This window comes from Chlorocebus sabaeus, chromosome 20, assembly GCF_047675955.1.
Source record: "Chlorocebus sabaeus isolate Y175 chromosome 20, mChlSab1.0.hap1, whole genome shotgun sequence".
Taxonomy (NCBI): domain Eukaryota; kingdom Metazoa; phylum Chordata; class Mammalia; order Primates; family Cercopithecidae; genus Chlorocebus; species Chlorocebus sabaeus.
The window spans coordinates 12,760,013-12,772,014 of NC_132923.1; the positions used below are offsets into that span (position 1 = coordinate 12,760,013).

Here is a 12,002-nt window from a genome sequence, read left to right on the forward strand (position 1 = left end):
GACCCAGATCATGTTTTTCTGGAACAGTCAAGTCAAGGATAAACTGACTGCCAGAAACAACCAATGTAAAAATATTTATTTATTCTTAGCTGTAGTGCTTGGATCCCAACACATCTCACTTAATTGTCCCAGTGTATGCTACTACAGCAACACACCTGCTACACTGAAATTGACCAACAGAAACCTTTGGAGATTGGCAGTCCGTGTTAGCTCACTCAGCCCCTGGATTGGCTGGTTTAATGGGGGTGGGGAGCGCAGCCCTCTTTCCTCTCTTCCACCAAGGTTCCTTCATTGGATTGACCAGCTGTCAGGTTGAACGCAAACCTGCCTCCTTTTGGTGGTGTTTGTCTGGATCGCAACAGAATAGCTGGGGGAGAGCCTCCCACCATGAGCTCCGATTGGCGGGACTCAACCTTGGTGATTTCTGATTGGCCCAATGAAGAAACACCAAGGTAGGTTGCCTAGTGATCCCGAGGAAGCTGATGTGTTATTCCTTTTCTGCATCGAAGGATCAGGAAGTTTGTGCTCTCTGCGTGGAAGTTTTTCACCTACTAGGACGGGGGTGGGGTGGGGGGAACAGGTGGCCCCCTAAAATACAGCACAAGCTACAGCCTGCGTCCAGCCATAACCCAGGAGTAACATCAGGTAAGCAACGAGAAAATTACATTTCCTAACGTCCCTTCCCCACCCCCCAAAAAAACCTCTAATTTTTAAAATTATTATTTTATGGGGAGGAAAAGGTTTTTATTCATTTGGGCCATTTGTTTTCTTTCAAGTAGGATTTTTAACTAGTAAATGTCCAGATGAAACTAATTTCTCAAAGAAACCGCCCCACCCCCCTCACCCCCACCCCCGCCCCGCGAAGGTTTAAAGTTTCTTGGATTGATTTGGGAAATAGTCCCTATTCACAGTGCCAGATAGGCTTAGTGCCCTTAAGCATTTATTTCATGGTTCTCTTCCTCCTTCGCTCTTCTTCCCACCTCCCATAACAAATAATATTTGAAATATGCCCTTGTACAGAAAACCTTTTGTAGCTCACTTCATTTGTATTTCTATTTTAAATGTTCACATGCACTTCTGAGTATTCATTTTAATCAATATACATTTATCGAGCAATTACAACGTTAAAGACACTGCTAGTTGCTATGGAGAGTATAAAAACCCAAGAAGACAATATCCCTGTTCTCAAAAAGTTTACAGTTGAGAGACAGCTATACCAAGAGAAAGACTATAATAAATACTTTAAAGGAAGTGAGTATAAATAAAGCTCTGTGAAAGTACAGCTGAGGGAGTGGCCATGAGACATGTAGGTAATAGAAAAGAGGAAGTCACTTAAAGGCCTTCACAAGGCCTTTAAAGAATGGGTAGAAGGTAGAGAGGAAGAGAAAAGGGTGAGGACCCCAGCAAGTACGGAGGAGCAGAAGCAGAAAGAAACCATGAGACGTTTTTGAGAAAAAGTTTGGCAACAGTACTTATGGGGAGTAATGGGAAATATTGCTAGAGGAGTAGAAACGAGTCTAGTCATAGCAACTATTAAATACCATTATTTTGATCTTGAGAAAGATACTCCTTTATATAATTGTTGATTTTAAATACTTGTTGTATATTATCTTAAAAACTGATTTATCTAGGTTTATATAAAATAAAGTATGCTAACTATAAACTTTATCACAAATGATTTAGTGCAGTTTCTTTTGACTGTAGTACATAGAATAAAAGACATGTTCTTTGATTTTTTTAAAAAAAATTGAGAAATAATTTGTTAATCTTTCAACACTCTCTTGCCAGTAATTTTTGTTTGCAGCTCCTTGTGTATTTGCAAGATGTGGCTAGCCAGGACTAGAGCTGCTAAGTTTACTGACTGTGAAATTACTACACATGATTTTCTGAATGTTATTGTCTAGACTTGTGATCTCCAAAGTGAGTATATGAAATGAGTTATTAAGGTATGGGAAGGAAATCTAGAACATGTATTTCTATTTAGTTTTTCATATTCTTTTTTACTTTTTACTTTTTTGTGTATGTTTTATGATGTAGTACCATTGAATGTTTATAGAAATTAGATATAAATTATTGTATGCATTTTGGGGCTGGATGCTCACAATTTTTTGTTGTTCCATCTTACTTAACTTGGGATCCATTTTGTGAAAGAGGAGTGACAATGGTGGACATTCACTCCTTCTTTATAGATTATGCAGAAAAAATCAGCAGACTTGGCCGGGCCCAGTGGCTCATGCCTGTAATCCTAGCACTATGGGAGGCCCAGGCAGGCAGATCACTTGAGGTCAGGAGTTTGAGACCAGCCTGGCCAACATGGTGAAACCCTGTCTCTACTAAAAATACAAAAATTAGACAAGTGTGGTGGCACACACCTGTAATATCCCACTACTCAGGAGGCTGAGGCACAAGAATCCCTTGAACCTGGGAGGCAGAGGTTGCAGTGAGCCAACATCACACCACTGCACTCGAACCTGGGCAACAGAGCGAGACTCCCTCCTGAGAAAAATAAGAAGAAGAAAAAGAAAAGAAGAAGTCACCAGGCTTGAAAGATGATCATTTATACTGGACTTTAGAATTACTCATTTGATCTTTTGTCAGTGCCATCTGTGAAGTCCAAGCTATTGTACTTTGGAAAAGATACTGTATTACCCACCCACTTTTTCTAGTCATTACTTTCTATATTTAAATCTGTAAATATTTCCTATTTGTATACATGTTTAGTATGCATGTATGAATATATGATTTATTTACATAAGCATACATATGTATTTTTTTTCACTACTCCCTCCAGAAACAGGTGAGAATGACCACTTTAACTCATCGGGCCCGTCGCACTGAAGTAAGCAAGAACTCTGAAAAGAAGATGGAAAGTGAGGAAGACAGTAATTGGGAGAAAAGTCCAGACAATGAAGATTCTGGAGACTCTAAGGATATCCGCCTTACTCTTATGGAAGAAGTATTGCTTCTAGGACTAAAAGATAAAGAGGTAATGCAATTAGGTTTGCTAGGCTATCTCAAAGACTATTAAATATTGGAATGTTTTAGGAAGTAATCTAATGGAATATATTTAATACTAAATTGGTCTTAGAATTGTGCTCCAACCATCTGAAAGATGGAGGAGTTGGGACAGTGACTGTTATTTGGAGGGTAAAAATCCAGAAGTATAATTACGTGAAGTGTATTTAATTCAAAATTACTCCAAAATTTTAGAAGATATAAGAGAGGAGGATATAGTATAAAGTTTTGTACTTGTAGTTTCCCAAGTCAGATTAAAGGCAAAATAACAACCCCTTATTAAAGTAAGAAAGAGGGCCCACACATCAAAGTCTTCTTCAGCTTTGAGGAGAAATAGTCTTTTAAATGAAAATACAAGGAACATGTGTGATTAGCTGCCTTACAGAAATAAACAATTGGTAGGTTTCTTATAGCAGAAATAATTTTTTTTTTTCCTCGTGCATCTTTATAAGTCAAATATCAACAATTGGATCGGGCACGGTGGCTCACGCCTGTAATCCCAGCACTTTGGGGAGCCGAAGTGAGTCAATCACTTGGGGCCAGGAGTTCAAGACTAGCCTGGCCAACATGGTGAAACCCCGTCTCTACTCAAAAATATAAAAATTAACCGTGTGTGGCGGCTTGTGCCTATAATCCCAGCTACTCGGGAGGCTGAGGCAGGAGAATCGCTTGAACCTGGAAGGCAGAGGTTGCAGTGAACCAAGATTGCACCACTGCATTCCAGCCTGGACAACAGAATGACCCTGTCTCAAAAAATATATATGTATATATATGTGTGTGTGTGTGTGTATAGTTATATATATACACACATACATACACATACATAAAAAATAGAGGATTATTTTAATTTTAAAAAATTTTTAAAAATAATTTTAGCTTTTGCCTTTTTTCCCTAAATGTCTCCTTATTTAATGGAACATTTATTTTATAGTATAGTTAGTCTTGAGATCCTGAGTCTTGTGATATAACCAACAGTTTTCCTGGCTTGTCTACTACTAGTATACATCATCATCCTTCATTTGTAACTTTTTACTGTGTTTTCTCATCACACTATTCCTTCATGAAGAAGTTACGAAGGTAACATTTTAAACAATCTGCTTTCTTTCCAGGAAAGCCTTAGTAAATAACACCCCTACACACACACACAAAAAGAGGTGTATTTATTACTGGCCTCAGTTTTGAAAACATATAAAATTAGAATGTTATTTTAGATTTTAAAAATACTAAATTTGGCTTTGATAATTATCCTTAGCTGGAAGTAAATTGGCTGCATACAAGTAGTAACAGCTCTTCTTTTCTACATCAATTCTTCGACTTGGGAATACCATTGTTGTTTAGATTTTGCCTTTCATTTATTTACTATTTTCCTTTTTACTTTTTTTCTTGTTAAATTAACAACTTGAACAAAATTTACAAGACCAGTTATAGTCTGTGTATTGCTAAAACTAATATTAGAGACATGCTTATTGTGTACCTGGCCAAGATGTAGGTATATCAGAAATTCATGCCCAGAAATATGTTTTCCTGTTTGCTGAGAAGTTGATGAGGCTTCAGTTTTATAAAAGGCAAATAAGTGAAAAGGCAAAACCAGCTCTCCAAGAGAATGTCAGAATAGGACTGAAGATTAGGTGGTATAAATACTCTTTTGAGACGTTTACACATTACCTAGGAAACAGTCACTGTATAAAAAGAGGATATAGAACTAAAAGCTATTTGGTTTGTTTTAGCTTTGAATAGGAATGATTAATTTCCTGCTGACCTTATGCACTGGAATTTTTGCTTTTGAGCTTGTCTTCATGTGTTTATAATGGTTAATATAAATTTTAGGAAATAGAATAAAAAGTAAAGCAGCTCATTGAGAGCTATGGCCATGGACCGTACTTGATATATTGGTGAGATACTGTACAAAATGAGTAGATGGCTGGATGCAGTGGCTAATGCCTGTAATCCCAACACTGGGGAGGCCAAGGTGAGAGGAATGCTTAGGTGCAGGAGTTCAAGACCAGCCTGGGCAACATAGTGAGACCGCATCACTACAAAATATTTAAAACAAAAAAATTAGTTGGGCATGGTGGCACATGCCTGAAGTCCTAGCTACCCAGGAGGCTGAGTCAAGAGGATTGCTTGAGCCTGGGAAGTCGAGGCTTCAGTGAATCAAAATTGTGCCACTGCACTCCAGCCTGAACAACAGAGCAAGGCCTCAAAAAATAAATAAATAAATAAACATTAACCACCTTTTGAATTGCTCTAATTTTATTTTTGAGGATAGTTAACAAATATTTAGCTTTCATTTGGCTCAGGAAGAATAAAAGACAATAAATCCTTAGGTGTAAATGAATAGAAGAGGTCAAACCTTTTATCTAAGTAATAGTAGTTACAAAAGGCCAGTTACATAACTATCTCTAAAAATATTAAATTGATCTCCAACTGTACTTATTTTTTTCTTATCTCGCAAACTATCAATAGATTCATTTAATCAATATTTAATGTGATTGAGGACACCCATTATGTGCTTAACATTATGCTAAATATTAATACTAAGGTAAATATAAAATAGTATAGTATATGGTGCCTGCCTTCGAGAAACTTGCATTCTAGCTGAAGAGACAAAAAGATACATACTTTTTAAAAGTTAAGTAACCCAAAGGTCCATCAACAGCAGAATGGATAAAAATGAATCATCAAAAAAAAAATGAATCATCCATTTGTTTAAATGAGTATAAATATGTTTTCTATACAGAATGAAAATGAACATTGTTATACAACATGTATATTTCTCATGTTCAATAAAGAAAGCCAAACACAAAAATATATATACTGTATGATTCCATTTATATGAAATTCAAAAAACTATTGTATTTGAGATTGCATATTTAGGTGGTATAATTATAAAGAAAATCAAGCCAGGAATTACTATAGTTTTTACAATAGTGGTTATCTTTTTGTAAGGGATAGGGGAAGGAAAAGGGTGTTAGTAATTAGGGAGGAAAATGAAGAGGATTTCTAGATAGTAACAATTTTCTGTTTCTGGACCTAGAGGAAGTTTATTAGTTTTGTTTTGTTTTTGTTTTTGTTTTTGAGACAGAGTCTCGCTCTGCCGCCCAGGTTGGAGTGCAGCAGCACGATCTCAGCTCACTGCAACCTCCGCCTTCCAGGTTCAAGCAATTCTCCTGTCTCAATTTCCTGAGTAGCTGGGATTGCAGGCGCCCGCCAACATGCCTCGCTCATTTTTGTATTTTTAGTAGAGATGGGGTTTCACCATATTGGTCAGGCTGTCTTGAACTCCTGACCTCTCAGGTGACCCGTCCACCTTGGCCTCCCAAAGGGCTGGAATTATAGGTGTGGCCTCCCAAAGTGCTGGGTTTACAGGCGTAAGCCACTGTTCCCAGCCTTATTTATTTATTTATTTATTTATTTATATTTATTTTTGATATGGAGTCTTGCTCTGTCCCTCCTGCCTACTTTTTGTATTCTTAGTAGGGACAGGTTTTCACCGTGTTAGCCAGGCTAGTCTCGAACTCCTGATCCCAAGTGATCCACCCGCCTTGGCCTCCCAAAGTGCTAGGATTATAAGCATGAGCCACTGCACCTGGGCCATAGATCTTCACTTTGGAATAATTAAGCTTTTTACTTTTGTTTTGTTTATTCTTCTGTGTGTGCATTATATTTCACAATGCAAAAGATTTTTTTTTAGTAAACAACAATAAAAAGCAAGTTTTTGCATGTTAGAATGAGCCAAGGGAGTTAGAGAGAGGAGAAACCATCATGGGACAGAGTAATCCGGTGAAGAATAGAAAAAGGCAGTAAAACAAGCCACGCCTTTAAAAATGGGAGGATTAACATGAATGGAGAAAAGGAAACACGTTCTGGATGAGGGAACCTGAGTGAGCAAAGGTATCATGAGCTTGATGAGTTTGGGAGATAACTGAGTAGGCCAGTGTAACTGAAGTAGGTGGAGAGCAATGGGATTCAAAATCAGTAAATTTGATTTGGACCAGATTATAGATTTTGTTACCAGGCAGAGACTTTTAGACTCTTTCCTTTAGGGAAAAGAGAATCAGCCTAATGAAAACAGTAAAGCCCATTTAATTTTTGTGTCCAAATTAGGACTTAATGACATTTTTATGTTCTTTGTGAGTATATGTTTTAATGTGTATATAATTGCTTGTTTTTACATGGTTTGAGGTTTATGACAAGTCAAAAAAAAGAAAAAATCCTAAATGTTAAATTTTATGTCCCAAACTCCCAAACTTTTACTGGAGAGTTCCCTAAGATCCTCTGTTTAGAACCCAATATTACCATTTTTTTTTTAGAAACTATGTCTCTTTCAAGCAGGCACAGTGGCTTCTGTCTGTAATCCCAGCACTTTGGGAGACAGAAGGATTGCCTGAGGCCAGGAATTCCAGACCAACCTGAGCAACATAGTGAGACCTCATCTCTACAAAAAATATATAAATTAGCCTGGCACGGTGTCACACACCTGTAGTTTCAGCCACTTGGGAGGCTGAGGCGAGAGGATTGCTTGAGCCCAGGAGTTAAAGGCTGGAGTGCGCCTATGATTGTGCCACTGTACTCCTACCTGGATGACAGAGTGAGACCCTGTCTTAAAAGAAAAAAAAAATTATTCTGAGGGGTAACTACCACAGACCGGTTTTAAAATATTAAGCATCTGGCCAGATGCAGTGGCACACATCTATAATCCCAGCACTTTGGGAGGTTTGAGGTGGGCAGATCACTTGAGGCCAGGAGTTTGAGACCAGCCTGGCCAACATGGCAAAACCCCATCTCTACCAAATTAAAAAAAAAAGCATTAACCGGGCGTGGTAATCACCAATAGAACAATATCAGCATCCTGGAAGGCTTCTCTTATGCCTGCCCCTAATCACATGCTGCCCACCTCCCTGTAGTTTTGACATGTATGTATATCCCTAAACAATATATTTTAGTTTTACCTGTTTTTAAACTCTGTTTTATTGGGTTAATATTTTAGTGTATTCTTTTATCAGTATAATGTTTGTGAGATTTATCCATGTTGTTGCATATAATTTAATTTAATACAGTTCATCGTGATTAATATTTCATTATGTGAATATACCACTATTCATTCTATGAGTTAATGCACATTCAAGAGTTCATTATGAACAGTGCTGCTAAGATTTTCCTGGTACTTGTCAGTTATCTTTTTTCAAACAATCCACTATTATCCACTATACATATGGGAATTATACGTATGAAATTCATGTGTATTTTTAATTATAAAGTATGTTAATGCTGTGCTCTTTCAAGCTGCTGATGATCCTCTATCAGGTATAGTTCATCTTTATTAGCAATAGGAGATTAGAAGTAAAACTTTTTTAAAGCTGGTAAAAAAAAATTCACTACACTAATCAAAAAGTTTTTTTTTTTTTTTTTTTGGAGACAGAATTTTGCACTTGTTGCCCAAGCTGGAGTGCAGTGGCACTATCTTGGCTCACTGCAACTTCTACCTCCCGCATTCAAGTGATTCTCCTGTATCAGCCTCCTGAGCAGCTGGGATTGCAGACATGCACCACCACACCCGGCTAATTTTTTGTATTTTTAGTAGAAATGGGATTTCACATGTTAGCCAGGCTGGTGTTGAACTCCTGACCTCAGGTGATCCACCCGCCTCAGCCTCCCAAAGTGCTGGGATTACAGGTGTGAGCCACCGCACCCGGCCAAAAAAAGTTTTTAAAATCAGTCAGTCAGTCAGTGTCCAACCTATCCATTATTGGCTATGAATGAAGAAAATTGCTCTCGTTAAAAAGTGATTCAATCCTAAAACATTTTATTATAATTAAAATATTAATAGCAGGCTGAGCAAAGAGCAAGACCTTGTCTTAAAAAAAAAAAAAAAAAAGTCTAATTTAAGTTACTACCTGGTTTTACCTTTTAGTTTCCTGATTGTGCAAAATGAACAATAAGTCTCCCATTAGTTACTGTAATTGTGAATAGGGCAACTGTATCAGAAGGGCTTGTTTGTCAGGTTTTTTAAATTTAAACATAAGCTGTTAAAAATTTTTTTAAAACTTTTGTTTTTTATTATATCCAGGCATATTAACCCCAAATAACTATTTACTATTGTTATAAAAGGAAATAAACTGGAAGACCAAAGACCTGTTTTAATAGTAGGAAAACATAGCGTAAGCTATTTTGTTAAGATCTTCTCCCTAATTCTCCCAACCCCCAAATGCACACAGTACTCTTCCAAAATATAAAATATCTAGTATTGATATTGAGACAAAGCTGCCCACTTGAATTTGGGATTTTGGCTGTAACCACTGTGCCTATAAACTTGCTGTCAGCCATTTCATCACTTTTGCCTCCATATTTTGTTTGTATAATTTTCAAAACATTTTGCACTTTCCATTGTTTGATCCTGCAAGGCAGATATCATTCTGTTTATGGGAGTCAAAGTTAAATGATCATTTGGGCAATAAATTGTGGAATTTACATTCAAACTGACTCTGCAACTGGGCGTGGTATTTCACTGTCTGTATTCCCAGTGGTTTGGGAGGCCAAAGTGGGAGGATTACTTGAGGCCAGGAGTTCAAGACAAGCCAGGGCAACAAAGTGAGACTCAGTCTCTACAAAAAAGTGAAAACTTAGCCCTGCGTGAACCTATAGTCCCAGCTACTCAGGAGGTTTAGGTAAGAGGATCACTTAAGCCCTGGAGTTCGAAGCTGCAGTGAGCTATGATCACACCACTGTGCTCCAGCCTGGGCCACAGAGCAAGACCCTGTTGCAAAACAGGAAAAACAAAACAAAAATAAATATCTGACTTTGCAGTTTAAAAAGGACATGCTGGCTGGGTGCGGTAGCTCACACCTGTAATCCTAGCACTTTGGGAGGCCGAGGTGGGCAGATCACAAGATCAGGAGTTCAAGACCAGCCTGGCCAATATGGTGAAACCCCATCTCTACTAAAAATACAAAAATTAGCCGGACGTAGTGGTGCATGCCTGTAATCTCAGCTACTCGGGAGGCTGAGGCAGGAGAATTGCTTGAACCAGGGAGGCAGAAGTTGCAGTGAGCCGAGGCTGCACCACTACACTCTAGCCTGGGCAACAGAGCGAGATGCCGTCTCAAAAAAAAAAAAAAAAAAAAAGACATGCTTACAAAGCAAGTTTCACATGTTTCTCTATATTTCTTCCTGAAATAAAGAGTATTGTTCAGGATCATTAACTGTTTAGTGTGACCCAAATAATTTCACCTCCTTGGGTAGATTCATATGGATTTTATCTTATTTATTTATTTATTTATTTATTTATTTATTTATTTATTGAGATGGAGTCTCATTCTGTTGCCCAGGCTAGAGTGCAGTGGTGCGATTTCAACCCACTGCAACCTCCACTTCCCAGGTTCAAGCAATTCTCCTGCCTCAGCCTCCCGAGTAGCTGGGACTGTAAGGTGCCCACCACCACGCCTGGCTGATTTTTTATTTTTAGTAGAGACAGGGTTTCACTATGTTGGCCAGGTTAGTCTCAAACTCCTGACCTTAAGTGATCCACCTGCTTTGGCATCCCAAAGTGCTGGGATTACAGGTGTAAGCCACTGCACCTGGCCAGATTCATATAGATTTTAATTTATGCCTCCTATTAAAATAAAAGATTATTGTTTCACAATAATATTTGGCATATGAGTTATTTTTCAAGTTTTATCCATATCTTTCTTGTTCAGATGTTTAATACCCCAGCAAAGCTCACTCTTGGAAAAAGATTTTGGGATCCTGTAAAAAACATTAGGCATCAATAATGTCAGAAAAAGGGAAGATACTACTGTGAGGAATTCTGAATGATTTTATTTTATTAGTTTTATTTTTACTTCAAATTTTCCATTCCATTGCTTCAAATATTAAGGAGGAAATAGGAAAATTCTATACATTGTTTTTCTCTTCTTCTTTTTCAAACAAGATATTCTAGTCATAAAGGGCAACAAGTCCAAGTAAGAAGTTTGAATGACCCAACTGGCAAAAGGAAGATATGTTTAAAGGAGTAGTAAATAATATTTAATTATAATTATATTATTGCCAAGCACGGTGACTCACTTATTTATCTAAAATCTTTCTAAATCATTGTTATGAGCTGAATGTAATCCCAGCACTTTGGGAGGCCGAGGCAGGTGGATCACCTGAGGTCAGGAATTCGAGACCAGCCTGGCCAACATGGTGAAACTCCATATCTATTAATAATACAAAAATTAGCTGGGCGTGGTGGTGCACGCCTGTAATCCCAGCTACTTAGGAGGCTGAGGCAGGAGAATTGCTTGAACCCATGAAGCGGAGTTGGTAGTGAGCTGAGATCACGCCGTTGCACTACAGCCTGGGCAACAAGAGTGAAACTCTGTCTCCAAAAAAAAATTAAAATAAAAATAATTCACATCAGAAAGTCTGGTGTACAAATAGTCATTATTTTTCTTGTCAGTTCACTCTTCAGCTATAGATTAGAACCCATGTCACATATCTTCCTTATGGAAGGAGGGAGAGACTATTATACTAAAAAGAGATAAATATGAGTAAGTCAAATAGTGATTTGTTCTTGCATCTTAAAGCTTAAAACCAAGGGTGGGCATCGTGGCTCACACCTGTAATCTCAGCACTTTGGGAGGCTGAGGCAGGAGGATTGCTTGAGCCCAGGAGTTTGAAACCAGCCTAGGCAATATAGTGAGACCCTGTCTCTAAAAATAAATGAGAAATTTAAAAAGCTTAAGACTAAATGGATAGACAGGCCTCTTCTAGATTTTTCTGTGAGAGTAGGATTGTATTAGTTTGCTAAAGATGCCATGCTAAAATACCACAGACTTGGTGGCTTAAATGACAGAAATTAATTTTCTGGGGATTAGAAGTCCAAGATCAAGATTGATGGGTTTGGTTTCTTCTGAGATTTCTCACCTTGCCCTGCAGACTTCTTGCTGTGTCCTCTATGCAAATGCCTTCCTGGTGTCTCTGTGTCCAAATTTCTCCTCTCAAAA

At 37.9% G+C, this 12,002-nt stretch overlaps 1 protein-coding gene across 2 annotated transcripts in view; it reads left to right on the plus strand.

The window, feature by feature from the left end:
* Positions 1-455: 455 nt before the first annotated feature.
* The window catches only part of GOLPH3L (golgi phosphoprotein 3 like), a 49,910-nt gene continuing 38,363 nt past the window's right edge, over positions 456-12,002 (plus strand). Inside the window, exons 1-2 of one of the 2 annotated variants that reach the window (XM_008019272.3) lie at positions 456-645; positions 2,792-2,986. In XM_008019272.3, coding sequence (XP_008017463.2) covers positions 2,804-2,986 — 183 coding nt within the window. In that variant the 5' untranslated portion in view covers positions 456-645; positions 2,792-2,803. The remainder of the gene's footprint in view (positions 646-2,791; positions 2,987-12,002) is intronic. The other variant, XM_037997999.2, reaches the window with a different exon arrangement.